Source organism: Branchiostoma lanceolatum, chromosome 7, assembly GCF_035083965.1.
Source record: "Branchiostoma lanceolatum isolate klBraLanc5 chromosome 7, klBraLanc5.hap2, whole genome shotgun sequence".
Classification (NCBI taxonomy): Eukaryota; Metazoa; Chordata; class Leptocardii; order Amphioxiformes; family Branchiostomatidae; genus Branchiostoma; species Branchiostoma lanceolatum.
Window position 1 is genome coordinate 10875038 of NC_089728.1, and position 19768 is coordinate 10894805.

The 19768-nt window shown below is 40.6% G+C and overlaps 5 protein-coding genes across 5 annotated transcripts; 2 read left to right on the forward strand and 3 right to left on the reverse strand.

The window, feature by feature from the left end:
- The first annotated feature begins 22 nt into the window (after positions 1-22).
- Positions 23-2675, forward strand: LOC136439224 (origin recognition complex subunit 6-like). Its single transcript, XM_066434502.1, has 7 exons — positions 23-198; positions 397-529; positions 830-993; positions 1155-1241; positions 1445-1557; positions 1820-1894; positions 2268-2675. The coding sequence occupies exons 1-7, from the start codon at positions 134-136 to the stop codon at positions 2393-2395; spliced, it is 765 nt and encodes a 254-aa protein (XP_066290599.1). The 5' UTR covers positions 23-133; the 3' UTR covers positions 2396-2675.
- On the reverse strand, positions 1846-4610 carry LOC136439225 (beta carbonic anhydrase 1-like). Its single transcript, XM_066434503.1, has 5 exons — positions 4397-4610; positions 4091-4184; positions 3358-3485; positions 2869-3096; positions 1846-2672 (listed from the first exon to the last, which is right to left on the reverse strand). The coding sequence occupies exons 1-5, from the start codon at positions 4487-4489 to the stop codon at positions 2481-2483; spliced, it is 735 nt and encodes a 244-aa protein (XP_066290600.1). The 5' UTR covers positions 4490-4610; the 3' UTR covers positions 1846-2480.
- Positions 4611-5372: 762 nt separating this feature from the next.
- Positions 5373-9941, reverse strand: LOC136439226 (ATPase WRNIP1-like). Its single transcript, XM_066434504.1, has 9 exons — positions 9217-9941; positions 8677-8871; positions 8234-8408; positions 7939-8008; positions 7438-7655; positions 6937-7092; positions 6611-6690; positions 6337-6451; positions 5373-6062 (listed from the first exon to the last, which is right to left on the reverse strand). The coding sequence occupies exons 1-9, from the start codon at positions 9754-9756 to the stop codon at positions 5887-5889; spliced, it is 1725 nt and encodes a 574-aa protein (XP_066290601.1). The 5' UTR covers positions 9757-9941; the 3' UTR covers positions 5373-5886.
- Positions 9942-10199: 258 nt separating this feature from the next.
- LOC136439227 (beta-galactoside alpha-2,6-sialyltransferase 2-like) lies at positions 10200-14327 on the forward strand. The gene is made up of 5 exons (XM_066434506.1): positions 10200-10388; positions 11748-12139; positions 12416-12618; positions 12798-12972; positions 13390-14327. The coding sequence occupies exons 2-5, from the start codon at positions 11773-11775 to the stop codon at positions 13698-13700; spliced, it is 1056 nt and encodes a 351-aa protein (XP_066290603.1). The 5' UTR covers positions 10200-10388; positions 11748-11772; the 3' UTR covers positions 13701-14327.
- Positions 14328-16237: 1910 nt separating this feature from the next.
- On the reverse strand, positions 16238-19569 carry LOC136439229 (GEL complex subunit OPTI-like). The gene is made up of 4 exons (XM_066434509.1): positions 19368-19569; positions 17721-17824; positions 16991-17120; positions 16238-16518 (listed from the first exon to the last, which is right to left on the reverse strand). Exons 1-4 carry the CDS (start codon positions 19470-19472, stop codon positions 16477-16479), a joined length of 381 nt encoding a protein of 126 aa, XP_066290606.1. The 5' UTR covers positions 19473-19569; the 3' UTR covers positions 16238-16476.
- Between the last annotated feature and the right edge of the window lie 199 nt (positions 19570-19768).

Consider the following 19768-nt stretch of genomic DNA (forward strand, 5'->3'; position numbering starts at 1 on the left):
GATAATATTTGCCGCGAAACTCGAGATCAGCTGATTTCGAAGGCTTCAAGTCGCTTGCTCTCTGTCTGCAGAAAGATTTGTAGCCTTGAGCTCTTCATACGCTTGAGTTCATAATCTTAAAGTGGTCTACAGCATGGAGGGGGAAGTGGTGAAGAAGCTTGCTCCAAAACTTGGAATTTCTGTGCCAAACACAATTAAGTACGTCCGCCTTTATTGCCACCTTATATTGAACTATTTAGCATGATTTGGCTAGATTAAAAATTATGGGACAGATTTCAACGGACATAGCCTTACAGTGGGCAAGATTGCAGAAACAGCATACCTATGAGTATCAAATTATTGATTGTTACCTCTATCTATTCATTTTGTCTCCCATAACATTTTGCTTTTTTCCAGGAAAGCTCTTGAGTTGATGAGGATGTGTGATGCCAGGTGTACAAACCTGTCATCTCTTGGGGTGCAGGGGTCATGTAAGGCCGTCCTCTGTCTAGAACTGGCAGCCAGCTGTCAGGACCAGCCAGTCAATAAGGTTGGTACAAAGATGCTTTTGTTGTCATTTAGTGATGATATTGTTTCTAACGCATAAGTGGTAAGGTTACATGCAATACACAGTTTCCTTGGCAGTCCTTGAATTATCTAGATACTATAAATTACTCGACATAAGCATCAGGTGTAAGACATATATATACATCTACATGACATAGTTTTCTCCTTGTATACTCTTTCTTTATAAACATTCCCAGCAGCATACGGTAATGATGTATTCATCCACTGTTCTGAGTCTCAATGTGATTGCATTTGATGGCACTGATTTTTGTGTCTATGGTAGGACATTGCAGTGCGACTGTCCGGTGTGTCCAAGAAAGTTTACAGCAATGCCCTGCAGACCCTGGGGCGGCTGCTGGACGTGCAGCCCAAGGCCAATGTGAAAGACCTCTGTGTTCAGTTTGGATGTGTGGGGGCTGCAGACTTGGCAAAGGACATCTTGCACAGGTATTTCACAGATATTTCTCCTTATGAAATTTCATGACTTTTACATCCAATGTTACAGAAGCTGTCTGATTATATTCATCTTAAACTTACACAAAAACATTATTTCAAAATTAAAAGTTTGGGTTCTCAAAAATTGTTGCTGCCACCTTTCTTCCCCAAAGGTATCAGGACGAGCTTCAGACCAAAGTTTCGGATGCCGATATCTCACAACCGATGTTTCCAGCTGCAGCAGTGTATGCTAGTGCAAAGTAAGTCAACTGTTTGATCTTCGGCATTAGAACATACTTAGGTTTCTGTGCCCTTCTTTCTGTTACATTGCACTAAGAATTTTTTTAAATTTGACAGCTTGAAGATTTGCATAAATTTCAGTATTGTTTCTCAAATTACATATGTAATGTCCTAAGAATGCACCATCTTTATAACTCTTGTGGTTTTTTACTGTATTTTGTAGGCAGTTGAAGATGAAGGTGGACAAAACCAAGCTAACATCCATCGCTGTCACAAAGAAAACTGTCTTTGACAAGTTGTGCGTTGAGATGACCAAACATGGAGAAAAAATAGCAGGTAAGGACATGTACATGTGACAGATGTTCATCAAGTGTCATAGAGTATCTTTTTTAGATCTACTAGTACTTGAATGGTTAAACAGCATAGATTAGAACGTTTAACCTTTTGTGTACAGTTAACATGCACATCATGTATCAAACATGAAAAGGTAAAGATTTAGAAGTCATATTACGATATACATGTTAAACTAGTTTCAAAGCCAGTATCTGGTTGTAACTGGTCTTTTATGGCTTCTTATCTTGTTCCCATCCTAATCCAGAAGCAAAGAAGACTCCAGGGACTAAATCAAAGAGGACAAAAACATTTATTGAGGAACTTGAAGAATCATTTGACAGTAAGTATTTTTTGGTGACACGCTTAGACAGCAAAGTGTGTAATATTTATAACACATTTTAATTGTCACATGCATTTGTATGAAACATCACATAGGTGTCAATAAATTTGTGACACACAGACTTGCTTTTCATAAACCTGGAATATGGTATGGTCAACTGTCCAGTAGTTTACTTGCCACTAAGAAATCAAGTGCAGGTAGATCCAGAAAATGATCTATCAGCTTCTATATGTTCAGTCACATAAACTGTGTGTGTTGTGTTCTTTTAGATAGAAAGACAATTGTGCTTATAAGTTGTAAGTAAGCTTAAATGAACAGCTTGTGTTAGCTAAAATTGCCTTATACAAGTTACCATAATGATTGTGTTTCCTAGATGACAAGGATGGCTCATCTACAAAGGTTGCCCGTCTGTGTGACTCAGATGATGAAGAAGAAGACTATGAGGAGTGGAAGAGAAGAATTCTGGAGAATGCTGCAATAGCTCTTGGGGAGAAGGATTAGTATAAGGAATGCTATTCACTTTTTGATATGGACATGGAGCTTTGAAAATAAAGTAGGAACATTTTTCTTCTTGAATTTAATTCAACTATATCTTTAAAAGAGAGTCTATGTTGTCATCTGTTATTTGCACAAATCTTTGCTGTTCTTTGCTAAACAAGAAAGGCGACTGTTCTCTGCTATCCAGCCACATGCCGTGTAGCTGTAAGGCACCTGACTTCAGCTTGGGCTTCAGGAAGCCATGGGAAGACACATTCTGCAGCTGCTGTAAAACATTCACCTGCAACACAACATGGACATTGTGTTTCATACACCAAATATTTAGAAGACAAATTTTGGGCTAAATTTGCCAATGCCACAAATGTGGTACACAAAAAGTAAGGGCATAAGCTTTTTCCAAAAGAACGAAAAAGAAATACTTATAAGCGATGTTACACTGTGATCATTGGGAGTTACAACAAGGCAAGAAGAAACACCTGAGAAAATTGGTCCTGTTCAGTCCAGTGGCACTGAGGGTCAACATATGCATCCCATAATTCCTTTGGTGAGATTCCTTGAAAGGTCATTGGTTGCAGTCGGTCCATCTCATATCTCTCAAACCGTGTGAGAGTACTGTTGCCATGTTGGGTCAGCCATGACAGGAATGGAGATGACATGACATTAGATTCTGACTGAATCTGCCACTTGCCCAGGGCATCCAAGATCTGTGAAATTAGAGTTGAAAGGTTGTATATAAAGGTCATAAATTTCCTATTGATATCAGCACCAACAGTGATCGAACATTTGCCTTTTTAGAGTTTCTTTGGTATTGATGTGACTTTTCATTTTCCCACAAAATGAAATGTCAATATTCTAGTTACAAAGTTGGCAATGACAGCATTAGTATAAAACAGGTGTCAATGAACTTCAAAGCCTTGTCTTCATCTTGATTATAAAACACAAACAGGTCAGTTTGCTGAATATACCTGACAGTTGGAGTGGCCACACACAACCACATGTTCCAGGCTCCCCTGGCTGCAAGCCCACTCCATGGAGGCAACCTCTGACCCAAGGACCTCCTTCCCATACAGCTTAGAATGGGGGATCAGGTTCCCTATAGGATCAGTCATTTGTATTTGTATTTATTGACAATGACACAAATCATTACACTGGGTCAGCCTAGGCAGCTTTCGCTGGTAACGGCTGACCCACAAATACAGACAAACATACAACAGTACATAACCTGCAATAAAATCATTACACTATCATAATACATACATAGTTTATACAATATAATACAATACAATGCATAATAATATGACTATACGATACGGATAGTCAAAATATTGCCTTGATTGCTTTCATTCCCTTTGGTAGTTGCAGTAACAACAACAACTATAACAACAATGATATTCCTCATGCCTGGTAGCAACATAGACCAATTAAAGGATCTCTTTGAATACTGGAAAAAACGGAGAACTCTGCAGCTTGGTAATCCAGGACAAACAAAGTCATTACCATGATTAACATACATCTTGTGATAATTTGTTGTTTGCCCCGAGTTACCCAGAGTTCCGTGACCTAGCCTACAGTATTCTGATTCATAATAAAGTTGGTTAGCCTCAAGACCGAATTGCATCTTGTAAACTTGACAAGAGGTATTGAGCTACTATAGAGACCTAATTCCCTTAATAATGTTAAAAGTGAGTCACACTGTACCTGGACTACAGAGAACTGCTGCATCATGCTGCAGGCTGGAGGACAGGAACCTTCTGGCTGCAGCTTCCACACAGGTGAGGATAACCACCCGAGGCTAGAATGAGAAATCATCACTTTCATTTCATCATTACCTTCATTATTAATCATAACATCATTTTCGTTTCAACATATGATGCAAAATGAAATCAATGTTAGGAGGTCAGTTGGAAAGAAAATGAGTCTTCAAAGCCATAGATACCACAACTCTTTAATACACAGATGTAAACAAATTTTGCTACCTACTCCTAGAAAACATCAAACCTCTACCTTCAACTCTTGAGATGTTAGTTTCAGATTTTGAATGGAACACGACCTGCCTAGCAGATTACGCAAGAACTCTTTCATAACTCCCGGAGTCATTGTTCGTGGCAGTAGAATATCATAGGGAAAGAAAATATCTCTTCTTAGAGCCCAAGAAACCGTATTGCCGCTTGCATCGTCCTTTGAATTTGTTTCAACTCACCAGCTGATTTGTGGAAGGGCGCAATATCTGCTAGGGGGTTTCGTTATCTCAGTTGGATGCTACTTAATATGCACTAATCAGGAATTTAAAGAATATAGCACAACTGTAATAGAACTAGTTTAATAGTAAAAAAGAGAAATTTATATGTTAAACGATGTTATCTTAAAGTTATACAAGTATATCATTAACTGTTAGCCTCCTATTTGGCAAAATGGTATCGACCAATGTAACCTTTAACCCGAGTCGTTTTGGCGGGAGTTACAAAGTAGTGGGTCATAGAGTCAAAGAGTTTGGTTGAGTGGTCTTTACATTTTCGGAAGAAGATGATTGCACCTTCAAATAGAGAAACTTTTAACTTTCCTTTAAGGTTAAACGCAACATGTTTTTATGTTTACTTGGGGTCTACATGCCATTTTCCGTAGAACGTTACTAATATCAGAAGTTTTAATTCTATGTAGTGCCAAGGAGGTTTATCTATATAACCTTCTTGGTAGTGCCAAGAATTTTAATTCTTTCTTGGTAGCTCTACTTGTGTGGCGCGTAATGAGGCATCTGCACAAGTGGCGTCCCATGGAGTCTAGACTTTATCATACGCAAGCCACTAAAAATCACCAGCTTTGACAGCAAAAATTCAGCTGTTCCTTCTGCTTCTTTGACTCATTGGATCGTAGTACATAGATGCTGTTGTTGGGTACATAGATGCTGTTGTTGGGTACACCATCAAGTTTTTAATATTCAACATAACGTGGAAGCACAAAGTAGTTATTCAAGACACACACATGTTGTTTAAAGACTTTATTGCATCATTTAGCCATCAGCCTTCAATTTTTTCTGGATGAAATTTATCTGCATTTCAAAATATGTACCAGTAGATTCTTAGATTTCACTACAATGATTGTTATATTGCCATTTGTCTTTCGTCTACTAGAGGATACAGACATTAAAGATTATGTTCTGTGCAAACCTCATAGATGGCAGAACATCTGATGTAACATGCAGGTTTTACATGTAACTTGAAGGTTTTACATGTAACTATGCATATGTAATGCACAGGTTTTTCATGAAACTTGTAGGTTCTACTATATATCTTGTAGGTTCTACATGTAACATATAGGTTCTATATGTAACTTGTAGGTTCTAAATACAACTTGTAGGTGTTACATGTAAGCTGTAGATTTCACATGTTACTTTTTCTACATACAGCTTAGTAGGTTCTACATGTAACCTGTATGTTCTAAATATAACGTGTAGGTTTCACATGTAACTTTTAGGTTTTACATGTAACTTATAGGTTCTACATGTAGCTTGTATCTGTCCCTTGGTATTTGAAGAAATCAGTCCCCAGTAGTTCCTGGGGGAGGTAGTCCTGCTGCACTGGTTCAGAGAACGCGGGATTGTACTTGTACCCCTTCCCATAACCCAGGTCCTTCATCAGGCGGGTGGGAGCATTCCGCAGGTGCAGAGGGACACCTGGAAGAATCATCATAATAGAAATGTAAAAGGTTAATGGAAGAAAGTAGTAAAAGGAAATGTACAAGTAAACCATTTTCTTCCACATGCATACATCTGTTATTTGCTAGTTCTTCACATTTAATGATAAGCAAAAATGAGAGATTAGAACATTGTGCAGCAAGACAAGACCCTAGTTAGAATCAATAGGATTCCAGACACAACAGGTAAGTTACAAGTACCATTTTGCATGTACAGTCTATCCAAGGAGCAAAACCATGTTGTTAGGATATACCTGGTAATGGTCCTTCATGTCTTTCCACACACTGTTTGGCATTGGTGTAAGCAGTGTAAACTTCTACAGACTTGGGAGCCCTGGCGAGGTACACTACACACTGGGCTAGGATAACCTGTGATACAACAATAATAGGTGAAAATGATAGAAGTAAAATATCACATTCCAATGTTCAGAGCTTTCTAAACTGTGACGTTCCAAGACCCAGACTGAATAATGACCTCAGAATCTAGCATGACTATGACAGCTTCAGAAATACAGCAGAAAGCCTTACCTCACACTCTGGCATGCCAATAGAATGGCAGGCTTGGTAGGTAGTCATTGCCTGTACCAGGGCAGAAGGGTCTGCTAGTCCTGAAACAAGGTAATGAATTCTCAGAAACTGTCAAATACATGTAGTCTACGAATTGCACAGTGGAATGAATCATTATCATATACTGTCAGTACTCTAAATAACTGCATGAACATGCAGTGAACTGTCACCTAAAGTGAACATTTAGAATCATATGTAAAAGACTTGGTATCAGGATATATATATTTTTTATACCTGTAATTTAAACAATGATAAGAAGTTGAGATTGTTTTTATTTCAAGCCTTACCAACGTCCTCGCTGGCACATCTGATGAGCCTTCTGGCCACATAGAGTGGGTCCTCCCCTCCAGCCAGCATACGGGCCAACCAGTACAGGGCAGCATTGGCGTCAGACCCACGGATGGACTTGTGCATGGCAGAAATGATGTTATAATGCTCCTCTCCTAGTCAAACAGCAGGGAAAGGTTTTCAGTCCTCATTTGCTGGTGTATGCAAGTCGTGGTATTAAGTTTAGCTTATAAAGCACTAGCCTCCGTTGCAGGCTCTGACGCGGCTTTTTGGGGGGGCAAAATAATATGTTTTGCAGCCAGCCCGTAACCATCAGCCAACCCTGTAACTAATAGCCGCGGCTATTAGTTACAGGGTTGGCTGATGGTTACGGGCTGGCTGCAAAACATATTATTTTGCCCCCCCAAAAAGCCGCGTCAGAGCCTGCAACGGAGGCTAATAAAGCACACATTTTGAGAAGGATCTTTAATTTTACAACAACAAAGAAAAACAAACTTCACCTGCTCTATCATACAGGACATGTGACCTCTGAAGTCCCTCCTTCACATGTTCCACTGTTACGACCACAGGCTGGCTGTCCTGCTTGTTGCCATGGTTACTGTGGGTGGCTATCTGTGACCTGACCGCTGTCTGCAGCCCGTTCAGTGCAGTTCTGGCATCCCCGTCACACAAGTGGGCGAGAGTGGTGATGGCCTCTTTCTGAATTGTGACAGGAGGTCTGTGGTGGCAAGGAAAGGTAAAAAATATTCTTGCATTAAACTGTCCCTAGAGTAGAAACAGACCTGCAGGTGAAAAAGAAAATAATCATAGCACCTTCTAGACTTCAGTAATGGGATTATGATAAAAGAGGCTGTTTTAAAGTAAAACATCCTATCCTTATATGTTGATGACAGGCTTTCTATTTCAATGATCAATTGGTAACCTATCAATACCTCTAACAGCTGTATAATTCATATGAAAAGGCATTCTCTTTTGAACACTTCATATTTCATCCACCATACCCTGCCCTTGATTCTTCTGGTTCCTTGTCAGAGTGTCCTTGTTCAGATACTTCCCCTGACACACACACTCCTGTAAAAATGTTGCAGAGAAAGAAACAAGAATGAGATAAAACCTGAGTCAGCAATGTAGTTATAAAGGAAGATCAGAAAATATATGAAACTTTATAAGAAGCCTTACAAACTTTTCTCATTGTTTTTCAAACTTCTACAATATTTCATCTTTCATGGGCCTGAAATTCAGTGCAAACTTTAAGACAGTAATAACATATTGCTAAGAAGTTAAGTGTAGTGTCACCTATGGTCTCAGCAGCCCTCCTCAGTATCTGCTCCACATCCTCTACTCCCAGCTTCTCCAGGACAATAACCCTGCAACGACTCAGCAGGGCAGAGTTCAGGGAGAAGGAGGGGTTTTCTGTGGTGGCTCCAATTAAAATGATGGCTCCACTCTCCACATGTGGCAGAAATGTGTCCTGAAGCAACACAAGTCGACAAAGGATTCAACTAGTCCCTAAAGCTGAACTACTAGCCTGTATTTACACAAGCTCTCAGCCGGAGGTTACTGACCCCCACCCAAGGGTTAAAGGCGGTTACGGAAACCGGCTGGACACTAGGAGCGCGATTCGTCAGGCTACTGAACTACTAGCCTACAGTGAACTTGATGATAGTATATCTGTTCATTTCAATTGTTGAGACTTCTGATACCTACAAAGTACAATTGTAATCTAGCTGAGTACACACCTGTTGTTTCTTGTTAAACCTGTGTATCTCATCAATAAACAGGATGGTTTTCCGCCGGAACATCGTCTGCTCGTTCTTGGCCACCTTGATGACATCCCGGACCTCGTCTACTCCTGACATGGTTGCTGATAGCGACACGAATCTGCTGTTCTGGCGCTGCTTGGCATTCTTTGCAATGATTCGGGCCATGGTTGTCTGCAGATTGAAATCATAACTTTTGTGATCTGTAATGATAACTGTTTACACCAAGGATAGGTACCAGAGGCTCATGTCTTACATATACTGTACCTTTTTTTTCTTACTGTCCTCAATCAGTCTCCTCCTTATTACTACAACTTTATAGCTGCATTAAAACAGCCATTTAACTTACAGGATGGTGGCAGGGACTACATTGCTACTGATTTTGGCACTTACGTCTTCTGCAAGCAATTAGAGATTTCAGACACTTGACTGTGCTATATTGTACCTGAATAGAATATGTTTTGTATACTAAAACAAAGTACGACATTTGGAAAGCAGTATCCAGTACCATAGTGTTACCTTGCCACATCCCGGTGGCCCCCACAGTACCATAGAGGGGATGTCGTGTGCCTCCACCAGCATACGCAGCATGGAGCCGGTCCCGAGGGCCTTGGTCTGCCCGACATACTGGTCCAGACAGGTGGGGCGGACACGCTCGGCCAAGGGGCGGAAGTCTTCTTTGGTCGGCTTGGACCTGTCGCCTACTATGGGGCCATTCTGCACTGCTTTTCCTGATGACGTCGTTGGTCCTTTTTTCTGGAAGAACATCGGCGTCTTAGTTGACACTGGGGAGGAGAAAACCCTTCCTTTGGCGGAACTCTTGGCGACAGGACTTCCAAGACACGCCTGCGTTTCCCTGCTACCTGTACTTGACTCCTGTTTCGATCGCTTGGCTGGCGGGACCTTCTCGTCACCTGGACGCTTCATTCCTGTCTCTGAGTGTTCCTGACTTTCACCACCCTCGATTAGACAGCGATCGACGTGTGAATTAATTGTTGCCATGCTGTAGGTCTTCCCACAGATGGGACAGGGCAGCAAGTCCGTCCTGCGCGCCGCCATCTTGATGTTGTTGACAAGTTTACTGATTTACTTGAATCCGCCTACCTTTCCCGCGAAAATGACGTCATGCAACAGCGTTATTGCGGAATGGTACGGAACTGCAGGTACTGTATATGACCGTCCTCCACTGAATTGGCGGCTGCAAAGTCGGCCGCGTGGACACCATTAGTTAAAAAGTCTGCAAAAAGACAGTTAGTTACAATGATAAGTTTTGCCATGTAACAAGCAAAATTGGAAATAAAAGTGATTCTTTTCCTCCAACTCTTTTTCATCATTGAAATTGACTTCATCAAATTCCAGATATTCTGCAGAAGGCACCTTTAACATAACTAAAGGTGCATTTGACATACAATTGTTTATAAGTGGAAGGTCATCTCAAAATGGTTTAAAAACAATGCACTCAACGGAGACCCAAGACCAGCTCTTGCACGTGATAAGAGGTCAGTGTCCTGCGTTAACCCCGACATTGTGAAGGTCACTGTTCTATACGACGGTCCCCTTACCTTGTGGATAGGGACAAATGTTCACATATGCATTCGTCAAGAAATACCAACATTGTTGCACAACTTCTCCTCAACCTACGATACCGGCGTCTGCAGAAATCTCATCAAAGTGAACGTGTGGTTTTTAATGTAAGTATGGGACTTATGTTTTATTAGCGTTAATCATCCTTGATCTTCGTCATACTTCAGAATGTTCACGGGGGTGTCCATAGTCCGGTAAGGTCCATAGTCCGGTAAGTTATCGGACTATGGTCTCCCCCCGTTAACGTTAACTGTCATGCGATTGATGCAGTTTTTGTGATATTATGGTTGCGTTTCCTCTGGTTTCTCAAAACTAATGAGCTCGGTTTGAAAGCTCCCCGACAAACTGAGAGAGTAGAAAGAACTAACTTTTACCATAACACAGATCAACATTGTAACGTACATTGTTTTATGTCATGCCTGGGCCTGATACGGGTGTTCCGGACCGTGTGATAACTATCCGGATCACATAGGGTTCGGAAGTGTTATCACACAGGCTTCCATAGAATATTTCGAACGCATTTCGAGCGCGCCGGTTGTGCGGCCGTCGGAAATTCGAATACCGGATTCGGAGATTGGAATCAATGTTGCTACAGTTTCATGTTCGAAGACACAAAACTCCCTCAACTTCTGGCGCATTCCGCATTGAAATGTGTGTTTTCTCGGGTGGGTATGACCAAGGTATGACATAAATAAAATACAACACGTTGTATTCCGCATCACCCTCGGTCCCAGCCCGACCGCGGGTCGGATCGCCCGACGGCCTACGGCCGTCGGGCGATCCGACCCGCGGTCGGGCTGGTACCTCGGGTGATACGGAATACCCCGTGTTGTATTCTATATGTATATTGTGGACTTCACGTGATAGGAAATCGGCCATATGATCTTAGTAAGTTAGGTCCGAGGCTTTTGACATTGACAATCATGATTTTTTTCCCCTATTTATGTGATGTTTCTGTACTAAGAATTTTTTTACTATTGACAGGATGATCGTCTCAATAAAAATGTGGACTTTTTGTTCCTGTCTATAAAAGTTTTAATTGCACTATTGGCAGAATGTTCCTGTCAATAAGACTTTTTATTGCACTTTATGTTGACAGGGTGTTCCTGCTGATAAGATATTTTTCTTGCACTATTGACAGGAATTGTTAGGAACCAATCTGAAGCCAAGGAATGCAACCAATCAGAGCATACCTTTCAACCTTTGATACTCTTATGAACAACACCTCATAATCCTGCCAATGGACCTATTGACATTCCTGAGCAAGAGTGATGAACTATTGAATGGATGTAACGTTATACTGATAACTGATTCAAACAAATTCCTGTGCATCTGTACTGCCTGGCCTGTTCTTGTCAATAAGATTTTTTTGCACTATTGGCAGAATGTCAATGATGCTGAGTAGATATGATGCCCTCATCTGACTAAAGCATAAAGCAATGAAAAATTATTTGTTTCTTTTCCAGATCATTGGCAGGGAAGTTTCCATCTATGTGGAGTAAGAGAGCAAGATTGGTCTCCTTCTACACCTTTGTCATACTTGTCTTGGTCTTCTTCTCTGTCCACTTTCTGTTCGGCAGAAATCGCTTCCAAGTCACCTTCCGTCACAAGAAAGTTGCCATTGCCGTGACTCGTGCCAAGTACATGCCCTTATCTAAACATGATCTGCTATGTGAGCTTAAGAACAGGGTGTGGTTTAAGACCCTCCCAAGCACGGAAGGCCCCTTTAAGGCCTTGAACTACTCCCAGTTGGAGCCGAAGAACACCTTGTACCAGCTGCACCATGATGGCTTTAAGACCTGTGCTGCAGTGATGAACTCTGCAGCCATTCTGGGATCAAATCTAGGAGAGGAAATAGGTGAGCAAACTTAGAGGAGGTAGAGGTGTCATGATGTGGGAGAGGAGAAGTGATAAATACTGAACAGAAAAACAAATACAGTTTACCTTTTATAAAATCAATTCATCAGTGTTTCCTGGCTGACAAGGATTTTGTTGATTTTGTTAAACTTTAGTCAGTGTTGAATAACATTTCTGCAACCATGTCATATGCTAGAGAGTGTAAACTACCAAGGATAGTATCTAGCCTAGGACGTATTTCAGTTTGGCATAAGTTTTGACCTCCTCTCCATCCTAGATTCTCATGATGCAGTGATGAGGTTCAACAGTGCACCGCTGTCGGAGCAGTACAAGGCAGACATCGGTGCCAAAACTACCCTACGACTGATGAACTCCCAGCTCCTCGCCAACCCAAGTTACAACTTCTTCACGGACCCTATCTACCGGAACATCACCATGATTGTGTGGGACCCCGCAGCGTACACTGGGGACATGCAAGAGGTAAGGATCATTGAAAGGGCTGGTTGCTGTATTGTCCACAATAAACAGTTTTCAGTTATGGCAGTTTTGGGGTGAACTTTAATCTGTGTAACCCAAATTCTGCTGTCTTGCCACTATGGCGCGAATCAATCAGGCTAGGGTAAATCAAGACTAGTTTTCCTTGTTTTTCGTCAATCAAGTGGTACGAGAATCCGGACGCCAACTTCTTCAGCTCGTACGAGAAGCGGAGGAAGATGTTCCCCCAGGAGAGCCTGTACATCACGGACCCTCGGTTCTACTGGGAGCTGTGGGACGTCCTGCAGGAGAACACTGAAGCCATGATCCACCCCAACCCTCCCTCCTCAGGCTTCCAAGGTGAAAACATGTAGGAAAAAACAATATATACCATACGACATAGCCTAGGTGCCAGCTGTTTACTACCATGGCTCCCATACTCACTCCCTCAACTAGCATGGGAGCCCCATATAAGTAGGATGGCACCCAGGCTACTAGTATATGTACCGCACTGTACTTAGACATGGCACTGAAGGTACACTGGAAACTGTTGACTGTTACATTACATAACAGTGCCAATAGTTTGTCCAGTGACCATACTCCTGTCAGACATAACAGCAATTAAATGACATCTGGTGTCATTTCTTGATGGCATCTGTCATGGGTGCAATACAAATACTCGTTATTTGTAAGATTATCTAATGCAAATGGTGCCATAATATATGCTCAATGATGAATTCTATAAAAATGTAAACTTCCTGTACTCCTACCCGTCAGGTATTGCGATTATGCTGTCCCTGTGCAACCAGCTGGACGTGTATGAGTTTCTCCCATCAGAGCGCATCTCCGTGAAATGTCACTATTACGAGAAGTGGAACCTGAACCCAGCCTGTACCCTGGGCTGGTGGCATGACCTTCGCGCCGAGAAATACTTCGTACTCCGCATGAACCTGGGTACCAAGGACGATGTTACCAAAAAGGGAAAGGTAACTCTAGATGGATATCGTGCTGTTGACTGCAAAGCTACGTCACGTGCACGTACACTTACTTCTCTCAACAGAGGACTTCAATTGCCTTCAGGGAATTAGATCTTTTAATGGAAATGTTGCAACTTTCAAGGGTGGTGCTGTTAAACATGATGAACCTGTACCCTTCCACTGTTCCACATTTGCCATTGTGCTAATATGAACAGACTGATGGTCTAGCTTTTAGGAAGAGACTTTTGATTAACATTGGATTTTTGATACCACATTTGTGATAAGTCAGGATATTGCTAGGCTGACATAAATGTCACTGACACAATCTTCATGTCAGATATTGTTAAGGTACCATACCTTTACTAGAGATAACAATACCAAACAGCCATGATCTTTTTTAAACTCTGTATTGTTGGCCTGGTACAACTTTAACGGCCATGTTTGTTTTTTACTCAGGTTTTGTTAGGCTCAGGCATTGTTAGGCTCACACATTTGTACGAGCAATGGTTTTAACTCAGATATTGTTGGTACAAACAATGTGTTTGTAACAGCCACCTTTCAATGTACATGTAATTTGAAATACATGTTGTTTCTATTTTCAGCTAGAGTGTTACACTATGTCAAACACATCACACAAAAGGGCCCAGACATTTGATTTCGACAGTGTTTCATCAACATCTCTACATTCGTGTTGAACATCAGTTCACTGCCATGACTCATTATATCATTGCAAGAAGGGCATTGTCATGATTTTACTCAACATTGCAAAACACTATCAAGTCTTTAGCCTTAAGCTAAACCTTTTTGACATATTCTAGATTGGCACTTAGAGTCCATTCCAAGACACCGCACGGATGTTTTTTGCCATTGTTTAGAACTAATTTGAAACCTTTGTAACTATTTGTAATATAAATGTCATGGTCTCTTACATTTCTAAATGTGTTTACACTTTCTAAATGATCCCACATTTTCGTGGAATATTCAAAATATTCATGGCACTGGGAACAACATTTCTGATACTTTCTAAAGATTGACTACAGCACACTGCCTTTATTTCGAAGTCTGAATCATTTTTTCGAAAGAAGAAACTCACAATCTGCTGTTAATTAGTTAATAGCACCCAAACTAGACCGTTGAAAGGAGTGGTGACACCCCGCCGTGCTCTCACGCCGAGTCGGGCGTAATGTAAACAAACAGTTAATTTCTGCCTCTAACGTTAGCAGGACAACAATCCGAAAGAAACATTATCAGTGTCTCTCGGCTTCTCTATCAATCAAAACTAGAAATCTTGCAGAAACGACCCAAATGCGACAGAAATAACAAAGTACCGAAGGAAGCTGTAAGTGGTAACAGTAGCCTGCCGTGCTGCCCTCCCCACCGGGACCGCTAGAACAAGAATGTTCAACTGGGACGTAAAAAAAACCTGCAGAAACTCCGCCAGGTCCAGTCTAATTATGAACGCCAATCAGCCAGTACAGAAAACATACAGGCTTTATTGTTAGCTGGACTGTGTAAGATAAAGTCCTCTCTTGTGGGATTTGTTTCCGAACCAGAACGCCTCGTGGGAAGTTTGTCCCCGTGTTCTTGTTCCCCCGGCAGACGGCATGACTGTTTCTCCCGGGGAGGAGTTAAAACACGTCTAAAATGTCTATCTTCCAACGTATGTTGATAGAATTTAAGATTTGAATGCTACAATCTAAGTATTACAGTAGTATTGGTGTGATGTTATTACTGTGAACTTTTGTATCTATAATTATTTGACAATAGTTTCTAAGAAAGTTCCCCCTACACACAGAATAGACTCCCCCAGGCAGGCCGCCACATGTTAGAATTGTTGCAACAGAGATCTACGTTCTTTTTTTTGTGTTTTCCTCCAGAATCTTCGTGATTTTGTCGGTAAGAATCTCTACAAAAAATAACACTGCCTTTTAGTTTACAATTTACTGATATCATGGGAAAAGGAAGCCTCCCTTTGACTGTACATGTCGCCGAACTGAGATCAAAAAACCCTTTGGGGCTAGCCGGCTCTCCCTTGAGCTCCCTTTGCATTGTGCCGATTGTTGGGCTTATTTGACGTGGATAAAACTTTTGCTTTTGCACAGTACGTGTGGTATTTTGACCACTGATCATTTGCAATGTTTGCTAGCCCTTTTTGTGCAGCAAAATTACAGTTGAATTGTGCTTATCCTCTGGAGGAATTCTTGCTGATGTCCACAGACAGTGTCACGCCACAGTGCCTTCCTGCGCGGTCGGCGGTCCCCGCTCGATCCAAAACATGCTTTGTTAGGATTAGCGGCTCGTTACGGGGGGCAAATGACCCAAATCTTTATTTCGAAATCTTTCGAAACTTGACACAAACCAATATATATTTCAAATCTATTAAAAAAATGATCTCTTTTGACTGTCACTTTCGAAATGTTTGCAAATTATCATAACAACTTCTAAAACATGGTACTCTCGTATTTCTTTTTTTTGGAAACATTTATGAATATTTCTAAAGATTTGTAATTATATTACAATAATTCGAACATATTACAAATATCATAAAAAAATCCGTGTGGTGACTTGGAATGGACTCTATTGAGAACAAATAAAAAATATTCAAACATCAATTGCAGAGTCTATATCTTTGGAGTTTTCACATATCATGACCATTTTTGCTAACAAAACATGAAGAGTTTATAAATCAAATTCTGCACATATTCCCATCTATTTCATGTTGTAAAGCTGTAGCTCATCTCTACACAAAAAACGCAGGTAGAAGAAGAATTCTTCACTACTATTTCCAGCCCTGTACAAGAGTACCCTATTATTGTATATTGTTTGTGACTTGTTTCTATGGAGGAGATGTTATCTTGTTTGCAATACTAGGCTGGGAGACTTCCTGTTACGGAAAGTGCATGGCCGAGTAGAACAAGATCCAGGTTACCTGAAACAGCAAAGGAGAATGGTTAGGTATCTATAAAAAGAACATAACCGCAGTGTATGACTGGTGGACTGTTCTGTCCATCTTGCTTGGACTTAGAGTCCTACCTCAGGATATTGACCAATCAAACTTCAAGAGTTGTCCCAAATAGCAGCTACTCAAGCAACTGGATTTAATTTTGGAAATCCAGTTGCTTGAGTAACTGCTATCTGGCGTATCTTATCATCTGGATGTCTAACCTTCATCGACGTTTCAAGAGTTGTGTTTGACAGATAATTCTATATGCAAAGCAAATATCATATTATATGCAATACCATAAACCTATCTTATCTGTACCAAGGCTAATGAATTTGGGCTCAAACTATGCTGACCAGTCTGAACTAGAAAGAGATGTGTGTATGCTTGTAGATTGCAAATAAGTTGATAGACAAAATAAACAATCACCCATGTAGTAATTCCTTTTTTGTATGCTTACCAAAAACAATGCAAAGGAGGACATGAAGCCTTCCTTGGTGATCTCCCAAGCACCGCCATACTCCTCTTCATCTACCTCTTGGAATGAACTGAAGTATAAATACATGATGCCTGCATTCAAAGCAACAAACCTGAAAGAGTTCATACAACCATTTAGGGCAACATGAATTGGACTGTTCTCTGAATTATTAAGAACCACCTTATATACAGTATAAAGATAATAATTGATAGAGGTTATTTGTTGAATAATGATACGTCAATGTATAGTGCTCCAATGTGGCTCAGACATAAGGATAACTAGAATAAAATAAACTGGTACTCTATGAGGCTGTTAAGACACTGTTAATGACCATAAGCTGAATATCATGATTGCAAGAGAATCAAACATATTGGACAGGGCTCTGTGACCTGTGAATATCAGCCAATCCCTAAAAATTATACAGTGATCGAGTAGACACCGGCCGTATTGCTGTGTGATGCCTGATGTACATGTACTGTCTACCACTTAAAAAGATGTCATTCTAATCTATTCTATTAGTAGACTCCACAGGTTGCTGAAGAAATAGTAGAAAATGGCCAAAATAGACTTGAATAACACCAGAGGAGCCATTGGAGTTCCATTTACAACCTAGGTATTTAAATTGCAATTGCAAAATTATAATTTGGTCTATTTCGCCAATTTCTCCAATTTGTCCAGCAACATATAGAGCCTAGACAATACCAGTACTTACAAAGCTAATCCTATAAAGCCTTTCAGTGGTACCAGTCCCCATATACAGCCTGCTATGAGGGCAATGACTTGCCTGTACCAATAGATCACATCCAGGAACTCATCCTGCGGAAAAATATTGGAAATGAAAACAACACACGGTAGTATGAAATATAAAATCCTAAAATTTAGCAGTCAATGGCATGACACGTATAACTACAACTATCTTTTGGCTTTGTTGGCCATAAAAAGTAGGCAAATTTTATAACTTATATCACCAGGGAACAAGTTGGATTTCAAAAATAACTCTATTGCCATTAACACAAAAGAGTCTTGATAAAGCTACATGCTGTTTATCATATACAACAATGATCTTGCCCCAGTGTGATACAAAAGCTTTTGACTATTTTGTAGAAGTGGTCTATCAGTTTTGTTCAATAAGCTAATTCACAGATCAAACTGCACATGAATATGGAGATGTACCGTGGGTAATATATGAAAGATGAAGGCTCCTAACTTGTAAACAGTTCTTGTCCAGTCCATCGCCATGCTCAATACATGTCCAGACGTGTTTTGTTTATGTTTCAGGGCCTTCAAGTTCATTACCCATAATGCATCTCCCCGCAGTTTAATCTATCAGTAGAGTAGAGTAGAGTAGAGTAGAGTAGAGAAGATCCATACAGCCAGGTAGAAAGATCTCTTCCAGTTGAGGCTATGAGTCATTTTTGTTTTATTTTAGGCTCTTTTACAGTCTGATGCTTTCTCAGAAAGAGGGCTAGCTCTTCTCCATATTGTTTTCCAGACAATTTAATCATTCCAGTGGGAAGGGGTGCCTTACAACTGACCTACAGTCTCAGTTGACATTTTCTGTGGACACATTTTTTTCGGGGAAAAAAACATTATAATTCTTTTTTCTCCCCAAAAATGGTGTGGAGTATCGATCACAGGCCATTGTACGACAAAACAAAAGTTCCCAGGATGATAACTGACTGTAAGAAAGGTCAACATTATGTCTGTGTAATGAAGAAAAATGACATGAAATTTTGAGGATAACTTTTCCACAATGAATCCCCGATGGTGCAAAAATGAACATAGAACGCACTATGGTAATCAGACGGCAATGCTGCGTAACCGTCATCGTACACTAATACCAGGAAATAGTCACTGGAGGAAGAACTGTGCACTAACAAAAAAAAGCTATATATGATGAACAGGATATTCAGGAAATGAAATTATACATGGCTTATTTTCTAGGACTCTTTAGTAGCTTCTTTGAAAAAAACAGAAGTTTCGGCCATGATTTGGTACAAAGGCGAAGCTATGATTAACGTTGGAAGAACAAAAGTTCAGTTTCCGATGAAAATACTACTATGGCATATCCGAATGGACAACGTTATAACTAACGTTAGTTAGTATGCCAGTATACCACTGAATTCTAAATGACTATCAAGTATGATCTATATTTCTGTTCCCCAAAAAGATAAGATTAGATGCTACACGGTAAATGATTACGTGAAAAAATGGACAAGGATTCAACCAATGGCTGCATAGTACAGCAAACAAAGCCGTGGTCCACGCAGGACGATAATAATTTTTGGAAAGCCTGGCACAGACATGTGGCGATGAAACACCAAGAAATTATCTCCCACACACGGACACTAAAACTAACTTTATCAGGCCACTCTGAAGACGCTTTGAAAGCCCTTGTCCACACGCTGGGTACTGCCCCATCGGCTGTATCATCTCCATCCTTCTTTCTCCTTCTCGTAGTCATTTTGTATCACAAAATGTATTTTTATACCCGACACTCTGGGAAATTTTTCACCAACGTTCCGAGGCGGCCATATTGGTAGTGGGCGATGCTACTTATAGGGCTACTGGATTTACGATAGCACCCGATAGAAACACTAAAACATTCAATCACTCAACTTCACATATTTTTTCGATCTATTTAACTTGTTTATAAGTATGAAGAATAATTTTTTTTCCATTATTGGACGAGTTGAGGATAACATATAACGTGTCATGTAGAAGTCAACACCCATTGTACAAATGTAATGTTCCTTGGTA

Excerpts from the sequence above, each read along its gene's own strand:
- LOC136439225 (XM_066434503.1), bottom strand. The coding sequence starts at position 4,489 with ATGACTCCGGGAGTTATGAAAGAGTTCTTGCGTAATCTGCTAGGCAGG. Across the intron at positions 3,097-3,357 it reads GTGGCCACTCCAACTGTCAG|ATCTTGGATGCCCTGGGCAA; the intron begins GTATATTCAGCA and ends CTAATTTCACAG. Across the intron at positions 2,673-2,868 it reads AACAGGACCAATTTTCTCAG|GTGAATGTTTTACAGCAGCT; the intron begins GTGTTTCTTCTT and ends GTTGTGTTGCAG.
- LOC136439227 (XM_066434506.1), top strand. The coding sequence starts at position 11,773 with ATGTGGAGTAAGAGAGCAAGATTGGTCTCCTTCTACACCTTTGTCATA. Across the intron at positions 12,619-12,797 it reads ACACTGGGGACATGCAAGAG|TGGTACGAGAATCCGGACGC; the intron begins GTAAGGATCATT and ends TCGTCAATCAAG. Across the intron at positions 12,973-13,389 it reads TCCCTCCTCAGGCTTCCAAG|GTATTGCGATTATGCTGTCC; the intron begins GTGAAAACATGT and ends CCTACCCGTCAG.
- LOC136439226 (XM_066434504.1), bottom strand. The coding sequence starts at position 9,756 with ATGGCGGCGCGCAGGACGGACTTGCTGCCCTGTCCCATCTGTGGGAAG. Across the intron at positions 7,656-7,938 it reads CCAGAAGAATCAAGGGCAGG|ACCTCCTGTCACAATTCAGA; the intron begins GTATGGTGGATG and ends TTGCCACCACAG. Across the intron at positions 7,093-7,437 it reads TGTCCTGTATGATAGAGCAG|GAGAGGAGCATTATAACATC; the intron begins GTGAAGTTTGTT and ends CTGTTTGACTAG.
- LOC136439229 (XM_066434509.1), bottom strand. The coding sequence starts at position 19,472 with ATGACTACGAGAAGGAGAAAGAAGGATGGAGATGATACAGCCGATGGG. Across the intron at positions 17,825-19,367 it reads CTTCAGAGTGGCCTGATAAA|GATGAGTTCCTGGATGTGAT; the intron begins GTTAGTTTTAGT and ends ATTTTTCCGCAG. Across the intron at positions 17,121-17,720 it reads GGCTTTATAGGATTAGCTTT|GTTTGTTGCTTTGAATGCAG; the intron begins GTAAGTACTGGT and ends GAACTCTTTCAG.
- LOC136439224 (XM_066434502.1), top strand. The coding sequence starts at position 134 with ATGGAGGGGGAAGTGGTGAAGAAGCTTGCTCCAAAACTTGGAATTTCT. Across the intron at positions 1,242-1,444 it reads GCAGTGTATGCTAGTGCAAA|GCAGTTGAAGATGAAGGTGG; the intron begins GTAAGTCAACTG and ends TGTATTTTGTAG. Across the intron at positions 1,895-2,267 it reads ACTTGAAGAATCATTTGACA|ATGACAAGGATGGCTCATCT; the intron begins GTAAGTATTTTT and ends TGTGTTTCCTAG.